At 46.0% G+C, this 14897-nt stretch overlaps 1 protein-coding gene and 1 non-coding gene across 2 annotated transcripts; both read right to left on the reverse strand.

Moving 5' to 3' along the window:
• Nucleotides 1–11003: 11003 nt before the first annotated feature.
• Rpl39 (ribosomal protein L39) lies at nucleotides 11004–14690 on the reverse strand. Its single transcript, XM_028887334.2, has 3 exons — nucleotides 14583–14690; nucleotides 13459–13562; nucleotides 11004–11204 (listed from the first exon to the last, which is right to left on the reverse strand). Exons 1-3 carry the CDS (start codon nucleotides 14583–14585, stop codon nucleotides 11156–11158), a joined length of 156 nt encoding a protein of 51 aa, XP_028743167.1. The 5' UTR covers nucleotides 14586–14690; the 3' UTR covers nucleotides 11004–11155.
• On the reverse strand, nucleotides 11926–12057 carry LOC114705451. Its single transcript, XR_003736394.1, has one exon. It is a non-coding gene; the product is annotated as a small nucleolar RNA SNORA69 (small nucleolar RNA).
• Nucleotides 14691–14897: the final 207 nt, after the last annotated feature.

Consider the following 14897-nt stretch of genomic DNA (forward strand, 5'->3'; position numbering starts at 1 on the left):
CCTACTGTGATACAGGCATACAATGGGTAATGACGAAATTGGGGCAGTTAGAATATCTGCCACTTCAACATCTCTCTAACCTCTCACCGCTCAAGAATTTCTGAAACCCAAGCTCGAGAGGCCACTGCATGATTTCGAACCCTTTAATATGGTACTTGGCTGTAGATAGAACCCAAGCTCCGCCCAGGCCTGGAGGCTCCCATGACCTAGCTCCTGGATATTTCCCCAGACTCTCCCCCATCTTCATTACTTCCTCAGGCATCGCCCCCAGTACATCCCCTTTCTGCAGTCCTGGTCCAATGAGTGACTTTCAGTTCCCTAAAGTCCCCCGGCGTTCTCTGGACTGCCCTTCTCACGGTCTGTTTCCTCTGCTTGGCCACATCATGAAGACTCCACACTTCGCTCCACAGCCTTGCCCCCACATCTAACGCCTCTTCAGCCTCCGGGGTTCCGTGTGCTCTTCCTCAGGCCCTTCCATGTTCAAGACAGATTCCCAAGCACCCAGTGCCTTCCTCAGAACAGGAGGGCGGGTAAACTGCGTTCTTTGACCTCCTCTGGCCCCATGCAGACAAGGAGCCCAGGCCAGCCTAAGATGAGCTTCAGCTTGGTCATCTGTGGTGGGGCTTTTGGAAAGAGAGAAGAGGAGCTGGAGGTGCCTGATCTTGAATCCAGATGCCAGGGCTTTTTGATTCAGTGACACAGCTGTTTTGTGGTGGGTTATTTGTCTTCCTTTCTCAGGTCCCGCCCCTTTGGAAAACCCTAAGAAGGATCACTTTTCTTTTTCCCTTCCCTCCTGCTGTTCCCCTCCCCCTTCAGTCTGGTCCCAAACAAGGATTCTCCTGCTTCAGCCTTCAGAGTCCTGAGATGACAGCCCTCACACCTGGCTGGGATCCCTGTTTCTAAGAAGCACAATATTTTTTTCTGATTTTTTTTCTTTACTAAGAAATTTTTTATTCATTTTACATACCAACCACGGATTCCCCTCTCATCCCTCCTCCCGCTCCCTGCCCCCCGCCTCCCTCCCCCAACTCACCCCCATCCCCTCCTCTGAAGAAAAGGTAAGGCCTCCCATGGGGAGCCAGCAAAGCCTGGTACATTCAATTGAGGCAGGACCAAGACCCTCCCCCTGCATCAAGGGTGAACAAGGTGTCCAACCATAGGTAGTGGGCTCCAGAAAGCCAGCTCATGCACCGGGGATAGATCCTGATTCCGCTGCCAGGGGGCCTCTCAAACAGATCAAGCTACATAACTATTTTGCCCATGCAGAGGGCCTCTTCCAGGCCCGTGGAGGCTCCCCAGGGGCTGGTCTAAATTTCATGAGTTCCTACTAGTTTGTTTTGGTTGTCTCTCTAGATTTCCCCATCATGATCTTGACGCCCCCCCTTGCTCATAGAATCCCTCTCTCTCTTCGACTGGACTCCCGGAGCTTGGCCTGGTGCTTGGCTGTGGGTCTCTGCATCAAGAAGCACAATATTAAATGCACATTCAGAGTCACAAATGTGGCTTCCAGGCTCATGTTTCTTAGAGCTTGGGCAACAAACGTTGTTGCAGCTTGTTCGTGGCAGACTCAGCATAGCTGGACTCAGTCTCAAATTTCTTTTCTTTCCCCTTTCCTTTCTCTCTCTCCCTCCCAGATACTCCAGGTTAGCGTCAAATTCATGATGTAGGAATCGCCTTGGATTTCTGGTCCTCCTGCTTCCCTTTCCAGAGTGCTTGGATTACATGTATGTACCACCAAGACCCAGTTTATGTGGTGTTGGGGATTGAACTCAGGGCTTTGAGCCTTCTAGGTAAAAATCCTATGAGCCAAGCTCCATCCCCCGCTGATTTTAGTGTGTGGTGAATACCTATAATTCTAGCGCTCAGGAAGCAGAGGCTGGAGGATCAGAAGTTTAAGGCCATCCTTGACTACATACTGAGTTCAAGGCCAGCCTGGGCTATACAAGACCCTGTTTCAAAGTTTCTCCCTGCCAAAAAAAGAATTTCCTGATAGATCATCAAGTTAAACACAGAGCTTTGTGTGCTCTGTGGTTCCCAGGCCCATAAAGTAGTTCCAAGTTGTCTTAGGGTTTCTATTGCTGAGGAAACACCATGACTAAAAAGCAAGTTGGGGAGGAAAGGGTTTATTTGGCTTACACTTCCACATTGCTGTGCATCACTGAAGGAAGCCAGGACAGGAACTTAAACAGGACAGGGACCTGGAGGCAGGAGCTGATGCAGAGGCCACGAAGGGGAGCTTCTTACTGGCTTGCTCCCCAATAGCTTGCTCAGCCTGCTTTCTTATAAAACCCAGGACCACCAGCCCAGGGATGGCATCACCCACAATGGACTGGCCCCTCCCCCATCAATAACTAATTAAGAAAATGCCTTATGGCTAGGTTTTATGGAGGCACTTTCTCAATTAAGGTTCCCTCCTTTCAGATAACTCTAATTTGTATGTCAAGTTGACATAAGACTAGCCAGCACACAAGTTATAGATTCTAGGCCCACGTCTCCAGAAAGAGGCTACTTCTGGTTCCCATCTCCTGGGACACTAAGTCAAGCCAGTAAGCCATTTGCCAACCTGAATAACAAAGTGTTCTGAGGTTACCGGGGGACAAGAAGCTGAAGCCACATAGATATGTCTGGAAGGATCAGAGGCCATGTAAAGAAACAGAAAAGGCCAAGAAAATGAAGCCCATAGTGGTATGTGTGTGAAGAAACCATCTTGGAAGTGAATTCTGCAGGCTGGGCAGCGCCACTAACCCCAACCCAAAGCACACAACCGAGGCCAACCTGAGTCCTTGACCCACAAAATGATGATGACTAAAAAAAAAAAAAAAAAAAAAAAAAAAAAAAAAAAAAAAAAAAAAAAAAAACAACTTTGTTCTGGGCCGTTGTGGTCTGGGATAGTCTGTTGCACAGAAACAGATAAATACAGCACGCCATCTTCTGTGATGGGTAAAAGACATAGATACATAGCAAGAACACATACTGTTTCCAGCAGTCTTCAAAATGCAAGCAAAATGCTATCTCTTCAAGCACAAAGGTTTTGTTTGTATAAAGCATCTCCAGTCTGAAGAGTCCTAAGTGAAATTCTAAATATACAGATACGAATATTACAAACATATGTGGATGTCACTATGGAAATGAAAATATGTAATACTTCACACGAGGTACATAGACTGCTTCCGAGTCTGCCAATCTACCACCCTCACACTTTTACATTTAAAATAAGTGAAGTTTAGCTGGCTCAAACCTGTAATCCCAGCACTAAGAAAAATTGCCGAGTTTCAGGCCAGCCTGTGCTATGGAGTGAGCCCTGTCTGGTTGATGACAATGGTGATGGTGATGATGGTGTAGGAGTTCCAGATAGTTCCCTTGGCCCCTCTTGGCCCCTGTATTCTCTATCATGGTACTTAAAATACCACAAATATTGATGAACTAATCTCTTTAACCAGGTCTGTGTTTTCCTTTTCTTGTTGTTGTTATTCTAAGACAAGGGCTCATGTTGTAGCTCAGGCTGGCCACGAACTAAAAGTATAGTCAAGGATGGCCCAAATTCCTGATCCTCTTGCTTTCATTGCCCTGGTGCTAGGATTATAGGCATATGCTACCACACATAGGTCTATGCTTTTCAAGCTGTAAAATTGACTTAATGGAGCACAAACCACATTTTTTTGATGAAATAGAAATATACGATGTATTACATACAAGTATTAAATGAAGATATAAAGGTTGGGCTGGAGAGATGGCTCAGTAGCAAGAGTTCTTGATACCCAAGTAAGAGGACCTAAGTTCAGATCCCAGCACCTATGTAAAAAGGAGAAACATGGGTGTCCATACCCACACCTGTAACTCTAACACTGAGACAGTTAAGACAGGAGGATGCTGGGGTATTGGCCTTCAGCCTAGCTTCAGGCTTCAGCGAGAGACTGTCTCAAATGAGTAAGACATACAGTGATAGATTAGGACACCCAACATGCTCCTGCATGCACACATACATCACACACACACACACACACACACACACACACACACACACACAAAAATTGTGAAATTTCCTAAAGAAAGTAATAAGGCTAGATATGGTGGTGGGGCACACCTTTAATCCCAGCACTCAGAAGGCAGAGGCAGGCAGATCTCTGTGAGTTCGAGGCCAGCCTGGTCTACAGAGTAAGTTCCAGGACAGCAAGGGTTACACAGAGAAACCCTGTCTCAAAAAACTAAAAGACAAACAAAACAAAAAAAATCAACAACATGCCGGGCGGTGGTGGCTCACGCCTTTAATCCCAGCACTTGGGAGGCAGAGGCAGGCAGATCTTTGTGAGTTCGAGGCCAGCCTGGGCTACAGAGTGAGTTCCAGGAGAGGCACAAAGCTACACAGAGAAACCCTGTCTCGAGAAAAAAAAATCAACAACAAAAAACAAGCAAAGAAACAAACAAAATGATCAAAAGAACAGATTTTTATCCAGGAATACTGTCCACACTTGAAATCTTAACACTTAGAGGTGAAGGCAGGAGATGGACACACACACACACACACACACACACACACACATACACACACACACACACACACACACACACACACACACACACGGTTTGGGGAGGGGAAGAAGGCAGAGAGAAAAAGCATGAGAGAGAAAGAGAAAGAGAGCACCAAAGAGCCAGAGAGGTGCCGGAGCCAGAGGCAGAGAGCTTGGTTTCCTTTAGGGTCACAACTGAGAGCAAGGGATGATGACGGCAGAAAGAGCGGGGCTCGGTGGGAGAGTGCTTGGCTAGTATCCACGATGGTCCTGGGTGCCATCACCAGCCTCAAAAGGAGGAGGGGGGAGGAGGAGGAGGAGGGAATTTCTATATACCCTGCATCCAGATTCCTAAAATTACTTTATTAGTTCTTTTTGTCTCTCTGTGTGTATATGTGCTGTTTAGACTCACCACCATGTCTCACAATAGGAAATGTCTTTTTACACACACACACACACACACACACACACACACACACACACACACACACACACACACACACTGTGCTGTTTAGACTCCATCCAAATACAAGCCTCAGAGAACACTGAGAAACAGGTGTCAAGCCAATGCGGAAAGGAGTCGCAAAGGCTCCCTCTGGAGGTTGCAGCTCAAGATGACACTTTGAAACTCTGAGTCTCTTGGCAGAGGTAACATGTGATTCTAGTGTCCCCCCTTTTTCTTTTTTTGTTTTCTTTCTTTTTCTTTTTTTTAAATGTATTTCTTTCTTTTTAGAAATGTAGCTAGAGCTGGTCTTGAACTCTTCATCCTCTTCCTCTGGGACTGTGGACTTGTGTCACCACAGCAGGCTCAGCTTTTACTCCCCACAAGACCAAGCCCAGCAACATTTTGATCCCCAGTGTCCATAGATTCCCGCAGGTTTCCTCTGGCCTTCACTTGTGTGCCCTAGCACATGTGTGCATGTGTGTGTGACACACCCATCATGAAATAAATAAAGGTATTACAAAAACTTTAAAGGGCATGTTTTCTTCAAATCCAACCAGTCTGCCAGATGGTGGTGGCGCACGCCTTTAATCCCAGCACTCAGGAGGCAGAGGCAGGCGGATCTCTGTGAGTTCCAGGCCAGCTGGTCTACAGGGTGGCTACACAGAGAAATCCTGTCTTGAAAAACAACAAAAGGATAGTAAATCCCACTGTCCATAACTTAATTGGTGTCAGGATTTATTCCTTTTATTTCATATGGCATCTTTCCCACATGTCAGCATCCTTAGGAGCCTCTGAAATACCCAGACTGCCTTAAATAAAGGTCAACATAAATGACCGTAGAAAGCACAAAGAGAACAGAAAGCAAACAGCCAATGGCAAAGGGCCAGAGAGGGAAAGCACCTCTCCTGGTCACACACGGCCAGCACACAAGGAAGACTCTTGCTGCAGATGCCCTTGCCCAGGCCTGCTCAGCCCAAGGTTTACACTTGCCCAGTCCTTCAGCCACAGCCCATTGGCTCTTCACCCAACTTGAGCCAATGGGGTTTTCCTCCCCAAATCTTGCTGTCGGGATCTAGTGATTTCAGTCCTTTTCTACTTCTCACATGACCTGAGACTAGAGAGGAGTTCACATTGGTCTTGTGCTGGGAGAAGCAGGGGAAGTAGATCTGCCAGGAGGAACAACAGTGAAGCAGACATGCAGAAAGAAACTGAGCAGGAAACGGTTCTAAAGAGAGCGAGCACCCTGCTTGACTTTTCCATGGCTTTAAAGGCCTGCTGGTGCTTCTTCTGGAAGCCTAGCTCAGTCTTGCTCTCTGGTTCTATGAAACAACTTTTTTCTTAAAGGTTTATTTTGAATTATGTGTATGTGTGTGTATCTGCATGAAGTTAGGCACATGGAATGTACGCAGATACCAGCTGAAACCGGAAGACAGTGTTGGATCCCCTGGAGCTGGAGTTACAGGTGGTCGTGAGCCACCTGCAGTGGGTGCTGGGAACTGAACTGGGCCTTTGAAAAAGAAAGAGCAGTAAGTCTTCTAAATGTGAGTCATCTCATGCCGGGGGGTGGTGGTGGTGGTGGTGGTGGTGGTGGTGGCGCACACCTTTAATCCCAGCACTCGGGAGGCAGAGGCAGGCGGATCTCTGTGAGTTCGAGGCCAGCCTGGTCTCCAAAGCAAGTTCTAGGAAAGGCGCAAAGCTACACAGAGAAACCCTGTCTCGAAGAAAAAAAAAAATGTGAGTCATCTCTTCAAAAAAAAAATTTCGAGACAGGTTTCTCAGTGTAGCTTGATTTTATATAAGTGTAACTCACAAGATACTGCTTGCTAAGTGCTATTAATCTCTTCAACCCTCTTAAAAAGTTTCTGTTTGCATATATCTCTGATACATAATAATGGATTTCATTCTGACATGTGTATAATGTATTCTGATTATATTCACCCTCACTACCTTCTTGTTCACCTCCCATTCATGCTGATCCCCTTCCTCTTCTACATATTTGTTAATTTTTTTATTGGTGATCCAAGAGTTTAATTAGGGCTACTTACAGGACTACTAGGCAACTCACCAGTGGCTATACCACTGAAGAAAGTCTCTCCTTCCCCTAGCAACCTTTAACTACTAATTGATCCCCAGGGAGGGGTTGGGTCTCATGACCACCACACCACATGATGGAATGTCAACAGGCCCGATCTTGTGCTAGTCTTGTGTAAGTAAGCCATCACAGCTGCTTCGAATTCAGGACTACGAGGAGCAGTGCGTGGTCAAATGAATATTTAATTCCATGGCTCAGGAGGCAAAGCCAGGAGAATCTCTGTGAGTTCAAGGCCAACCTAGGCTATATATCAAGCTTCAGGACAACAGGACCACATAGAGAGACTCTGTCTCAATAAATAAATAAATAAATAAATAAAAAAAAAAAAAAAAAAAAAAAAAAAAAAAAAAAAAATAATAAATAAGTAAATAAATAAACAAGCAAGTAGATAGATAGATAGATAGATGATAGATAGATAGATAGATAGATAGATAGATAGATAGATAGATAGATAGATAAAAAGAATGCTTGTGGCTCCAGAGGACCCAGGTTAGTCTGTCAGCATCCACATCCTAGAGGACCCAGGCTTGTCAGCATCCACATCCTAGAGGACCCACTGTCAGCATCCACATCCTAGAGGACCCAGGCTTGTCTGTCAGCATCCACATCCTAAAGGACCCAGGTTTGTCTGTCAGCATCCACATCCTAAAGGACCCAGGCTTGTTTCTGAGCATTCACATCAGTTGGCTTACAAACTACAGCTCTACGGGATCTAACACTTTCTTCTGGCATCCACAGACATCAACACATGTGTCATACGCATAAACACATACACATAAAACATTTTTTAATTAAAAATAAATGCCTGCTCATCATGGGAAATATAATTTCTTTGTAATAAAACACAATGTCATCATGTCTATATAGCCTGGGAAATATAAAAATGAAAACTGAATCATGTAATAAATATATACACATTTTGAGCAAAAGATATGTTCAATAATGTTCACATCTGCACTATTCATAAAGACTCTAACCAGGCATGGTGGTTTTGTATTGTGATACCAGCTACTGTTGCTAGGGAGGCCGACTCAGGAAGATCACTGGAGTCCAAGACCTGGACACAAGCCTGGGTAATGTAGCAAGACCTGTCTCAAAGAAAGAAAAATGATTGCTACTTTAGTCACTGTGCACATATGCATTAATGCACACATTTTATATTATGGCTCACTTGCAAGCTTGTCTCTTCATTCACCCACACTCCCATTCATTCATCTGCTTATTCAATTGACTGAGTAACTTTTTCTACTAGTTGCTGATATGTGAAAACATACATCAGCATGCAAGCCATCCCCTTGTGTCTATCCTGCAGCCATAATCTGGTGCAAAAGGCAGAGATCAATGAATCAACCACACGTGCATTACAACTGTAAAGTACACAAAGCTAGAAGCTGGCTGAAGAGGTAAGCCTAATTGGACTGGGAGGAGATGGGAACTTCAGGAAGAGTCTCCCTGTAGACATATAAAGTAAGCTGCCACTTGAACAGTGAAGACGAACAGCAGCATTCCCAGTTGAGGGAACAGCACCTGGTGCTGTGATGGGCAGACCCATGTGGCTGAAGCCAGTTTAGTAAGCGGAGGAGATTGGAAACATGCTGTACTCCTTTTGAGTCATTTCAGGAGTGAACTTTGTTCTGAGAGCACTGTGAAAGAAGCAGAGGCAGGGGGTGAGAGTTGGATCTGGCAGAGCTCACTCTGGCTGCCAGGGTAGTGCTGTGGGACCAGGCTTTCTCAGCGCTTGCATTGTTGGTATTTGGGGCACGATAATTCTGTTGAGGAAGACTAACCCATGCAAGTTATAGCATGTTTAAAAGCATCTCTAGCGTAGCTTTTAGTGGCACCTCCCCTCCTAGTTACAACCAGAACTGTCTCCAGACATTGTCAAATGTCCCTGGGGACAATTATCACCCCTCGTGGGCTGACTGTGCCAGACCACAGCCTTTGTTTAGTTTTTTTCTTTTTCTTTTTTCTTTTTTTTTCGAGACAGGGTTTCTCTGTGTAGCTTGCGCCTTTCCTGGAACTCACTTGGTAGCCCAGGCTGGCCTCGAACTCACAGAGATCCACCTGGCTCTGCCTCCCGAGTGCTGGGATCAAAGGCGTGCGCCACCACTGCCCGGCTTGTTTAGTTTTCTTGGTTGACCACTTCACCTCCCTCTATCCAGAGTCGTGCACAGTCTTGACAGTGGTACCCTTGCAGATCACACGTGGGGCTGGTTCTCCACTCACTCACTGAAGCTTTGTATAGCTGGGGGGTTGATTTTTTTTTTTTTTTACATAACCACTCCTAAAGAGAATGTCATCATAGAAGTGTATATTTTTTTTTTCAGATACAGTTTCTCTGTGTAGCCCTGGCTGTCCAGGAACTCAATTTGTAGACCAGGCTGGCCTCAAACTCAAGAAATCTGCCTGCCTCTGCCTAATTAATATACCACCCAATTATCTCCAAGAGTTTACAAAATGTATTCCCTATCCCCCCCATCATAAGATCCCTCTTTCCACTATCTCAGTTTGCTATACCTTATCCAGCATGTAGCACATGCTGCTGGGGGAGGGAATTAAAACCCCAAGCTTTCACCCTGCTCATTCCCTAAACATTCTACAGCAGGCTGAGTGTGGTGACACACACTTCCAGCACTCAGATGGCAGAGGCAGGGAAATAGGAGTTAGAGACCAGCCAGTGCTACATAGTGAGACCATCTAAAAAAAATTCCTAAATAAGTAAATCTTTAAAAAAAAAAAAAAGCGGGGGGTCTGGAGAGATGGCTCAGAGGTTAAAAGCACTGACCACTCTTCCAGAGGTCCTGAGTTCGAAACCATGTGGTGGCTCACACCATCTGTAATAAGATCTGGTGCCCTCTTCTGGCCTACAGGCATACAAGCAGGTAGAACAGTGTATACATGATAAATCTTTAAAAAAAAATAAAATTTCCTGCTGGGAGGTGGTAGCACACACCTTTAATCCCAGCACTCGGGAGGCAGAGGCAGGTGCATCTCTGTAAATTTGAGTCCAGCCTGGTCTACAGAGGAGTTCCAGGACTACACAGTTCAAGGCTACAGAGAAACCTTGTTTTGAAAAAAGCAAAAACCCTACAGTAAACCTAGCACTTTTCAGCTTTCCCCACCCAGGGGGGCTCCAGTTTGCAGGCTGTCCCAGAAGCTTACAGCTGAACCCCATTAACTCTCAACCACTCTGATGCTGCCCTTCCCAGAAGGTCAAAGCATTGGCGGTATCATCCCACCATATCATCTTCCATTTCTCCTAACTATAACCCTACCTATTTAAGGTCCCAAGAGAAAGCTAAAGATAGACTTTAGTGTCATCTGCCTATAGTAAATTCACACAGACAAATCTAATTGTTTTAAAAAATTGCCTACAGAACAGAGGCCCTCCACCTCCCTAATGCTGTGACTCTCAAACAGTTCATGTGATCCCCAACCATAAAATTACTCTTGCTGCTACTTCCGAATTTTGCTGTTATGAATCAGAATTTAAGTATGTGGGTATGCGCCCCCTGGGAGGGGTGGCTTGACCCCAGGTTAGGAGCCTCTGCTAGAGGCTGGGGATGAAGTTCAGTTGTGAAGAGTGCTTGCCTACCTGAGACCCTGAGCTCCATCACCAGCACAAGGAGTCAAATCATACTATGGGGGGGGGGAGTATTGAGATGGGTGGTCCTCTGACCGCCACACAAGACTATGGCTTGTACTGTGGACACATACACAATCTTAATCAAGGTTAAAAAAGATCTGTGCGCATGGTTGAATGCCTCCATGTATGGCTGTATTATATATATGTGCAGCACCCGCAGAAGTCCTCAAATCCAGGACTTCTGCAAGAACACCAAGCACTCACTCTAACCGGTTCCTGGAGAACAATTCTTCACATACACCACAGAAGCATAAGCTTATTAGGTCTGGTAGAGGAAAGGGAAATTCAGTATGTTATAAACCGGAACAGCAGTTTGGAAGGTTCTACATTTTATTACTGGACAAACTACTCCCCCAACTTAAAACACGACCCAGTCTTCAGGTTAAAATGTTGAACTCCATCCACGTGGTAGGATTGCTTGATGATCCACATCAGTATAAACTGTCTTGCCATTTCGTGAATCCTTACAGACCCAGCTTTGTTCTCCTCCAGTGTCTTCTCTTGGAGTTGTACCTGCATAGAATGAAGCCACAGGTCACAAGGTGGTATGGCTACAATGTAGCTGCTCATACTTAACCATATTCGGCCTTTCAGGGAACAGAATAAAAGAGGAACTTACTAGACAAAGTTCCAGGCCTACATAGCAAGACCATCTCCAAAATACATGTTAGACATGTGCAGGGCCCTGAGTTTAGTCACCCATGTCAGGATGTATGGGCTGGGGCAACCCGCTTAAAAAAAAAAAGGCAGGGCATGGTGGTGGTGCCCCTTTAATTCCAGCCGGACTACATAGAAAAGACCAGTCTCAAAGGAGCGAAACAAAAAAACTGTAAAGTCAAACCAAGGGGATTCAAAGCAACCCTAGCTACTATCTGGAGGCTGAGTAGGAGGGTTGAAAATTCAAGGCCTGTGTGGCTTAGACAGCTGAGTGCAGGGCAGGCTACCTGAGACCCTGCCAAGCATTTGGGGGAACTCCAGGTCCAATCCCCAGCACTGGGGCGCGGGTTCAGATAATTTAACTCTAAGTTAAGTGGCATCGGAGATAAGTGCAATCCGATCCCTTCTGATGCACAGGCCTGGATGGGATAGATGCAGTCTGAACCACCACGGATCACACAAACGCTCCTGCAAAGGCTAACAAGATGGCGTGTACCGTGCAAACCTGGTAACCAGAATTCACCTCTAGAACTCATATTCAGGTAGGAGAAAGCAGCTCGAGTTGTACATAATAATTTGCTGTCCATGTCAAAGTGTCATGATTTTACCCCCAGGAAGGCAAAATCGGAAACGATCAACATGGCTTTTCTTTCAGCAGGATAATGGCAGTACTCCCACAAAATGAAGCACTGTAATTGCGACCTGCTTTATTTCAGCTTTCAAAGTTCGAAGAGGGGCTGGGGGTTACAGTTCAGTGCAGAGGAACTTGCTAAACAGATATGCAGCAGGCCCTCACTCAAACCCTAGCACCCATAAAATAGGTAGCTCTGTGCGTTAGGGTATATAGTCCCCCAAACAAAATACCACCCCCAGCTCTAGGCTATAGACATATATATATATAGCTAGCTAATCCAAGTATCAACTAGCAGTCTCTATTCTCATCAGCTAGAGCTCCAAGAAACTGAGGTTCATGTATTTGCAATTAAAACCCAAAATACATGAACACATATTAAAAAAGGGCAGCACCTACCATACCAGCAAATAGAAGACAACAATTAACTACAGTGTAAGGCCAGAATGCATAGCTGATTTCCAATCTTAAGTGGCTAAATTAAGAACATAAACCCTCAATTTTAGCCCTAGCAGACCCACACCCCAGCACTTGGGAGGCAGATGGATCTAAGTTCAAAGCCAGCCTGGTCCATATAGTGAGATGCTGTCTCAAGAACAAAAAACAAAACAAACAACCCCCCCCCCACAAAACCAAACAAGCACTCCCAAATTTGCTCCCAGGCAGTCTGGACTCAGAGACCCTGTCTGAGCAAACAAACAAAACCCACCAAACCAATAGGCAGGCAAGATAGCTCAGGTAAAAGTGCTATCAAGCTGGAGGAATTGAGTTTAGTCGCTAGAACCCACGTGGTCAAGGAACCAACTCCCACAAACCATCCTCCGACTACACACAAATGAATTAAAGCAATACAAACATTAACATACCAGAACTGCCACAGGCTGCCAGGCAAACTGTCAAGACTTCTTATGCCCATTTCTCCTGACTCTAAGGCTTCAAATAGAACTCAGCAAGGCACTTCCCTTGCCTGTGGGAGGCCCAGTTTGATCCCTAGCAGGAAAAAGGACAGTCTTCTCAAAGGCCCAGCTTTTCTGAAGCTGTCAATTCAACTCTGGCTGTGGGAAAGAGCCATTTCCAGCCAGAATAGTCAATCTCCTTAAGCTTTCACAGGGGAATTAGTAAGGAACTGAGAAACATCTGTCCCTAAAACCTAGCCTGACTGTAGAAACTAACACAACATTTATAAAAGGTTTGTGAGCAGGGGATTTCAGGAGCTCTCGACAGGTCAAGTGGGTAAAGGCACTTCCACGGAGCCTGATGACCTGAGCTGGATTCCAAGGACCCACTTGGTAAATGAAGAGAAGCGATTCCTGCAACTGCCCTCTGCAAAGTGCACCCATGCACACAGAAGGCAAAAAAAGGAGTTGCAGCACGGGAAGCAGAGGCTGGCCTGCACGTGCTTTTCTTCAAGCTGTGTATCTACATGCCCCAAAGTAGGTAAAAGCAAGTAAAATGGAAGCAGAACAATGGGGCTCTTACCTTATTTTGTTACCAGTTTTCATCCGAATCCACTGAGGAATAGGACGATTTTGCTTTTGTTTCTTGGCCAGGAATCGCTTGATTCTGAAAGTCTTGTGAGAAGACTACGAGGAGATGCAACCAGTTTAGTAAAGAGCCTATTCATCTGATTCCATCACAAATCCCCTCATTCTAACATCTTGTCTGCGAACTATACACGCAGAAAAATTTCCCCAACACCGAACCATGGAGTCCTCTGGAGTCAGAGTTCATGGCTTCAAGTCAACTTACCTCAGGTCAAGAGTGATTAGTGTCAGGGTTTAAGCCTGTCTTGTATGCTCTAAAAACGGGCTAATTTACTGTCTATCCTGCTGTACTCCACATGACAAACACGGATTAGCTATGGTAGGGGCCACTGACTTACTGGAACGAGGATAGTTTTGGGTCAATCCCGGCCACCTAAGCCAATGACCCTAGGTACTGTACTTTTCGAAATAATAATATCCATTTTCAAGGGACGTTGTCCGGGTAATTTAGATTTATGCAGCCCTTGACACTCAGTAGGCATACACCATTGCATACAAAAGGCAATGTGCACTCCTCCCCCTAAACCTCTGTAGGAGGTGGAGATTTCCCTTAACAAACTCAGATACTTTGTACCTAGAAGCGAAAAAACAATATATCACTTGGCAATCATTGATGTGCTGTTGGCAGATGCCTCTCAAGAAAGATCCTGTTACCTATTACTGTGCAAGCTCCCCTTCTGACTCTTGTGCATGCCAGGGGAAGGCTAGGGTTCAATCAGTCGCGATCTACGAGTGGAGCGATCTACGAGCGGCCTCAAGACTCTTTTTTACCAGAATCATGCAGATTACCGTCGGCTAAAGGCTAAGCGAGGCAAGAATACTTTGCACCCCTCGCCAGACTGCACGATGAACAGCCCGACCCTGTGGGGGTAAACGGGCTTACTAATTTCATGCCGCGCCCGCGATCTGAGCGGTGGCCTAACTCCCACAAAAAGAAAACCGTTCAAAACCTGAAAATGTACCCGCCCCTCGATGGGGAGTAAGACGATCGTAAAGCCACGGCGGCCTCCGGATTCAAGAAAGCTGCCTAGGAGCGGATGGCGACCGATAAAGTCTTACCATGGTGAGAGCCAAGGCAGGAGCACACCGCACGACGGAGGAGGAAAGGAGAAGAGGAGGTTCCAGCCGGAAGAACACGATTAGAAGACGCAGCCAGAGGTGGAGCTTGGGAGGTGACCAGTCGCGCCTTTCCTAGCCCCGCCCCTGCACTCCCATGGGGCCGTGGGAACCCGCGCGGGGTTTATACGAAACTTAATTCTCAGGCCTCCGCTTCCGTGGATGTCTTCCTTTAGGTGATCGTTAGCGTCCTGGGGCACGCTCTTCGTGGCTGTGGTAGGTGGCCTTTTAGAAGTGCCAACGTAAAAAGCCCTTAGC

This window comes from Peromyscus leucopus, chromosome X, assembly GCF_004664715.2.
Source record: "Peromyscus leucopus breed LL Stock chromosome X, UCI_PerLeu_2.1, whole genome shotgun sequence".
Lineage (NCBI taxonomy): Eukaryota > Metazoa > Chordata > Mammalia > Rodentia > Cricetidae > Peromyscus > Peromyscus leucopus.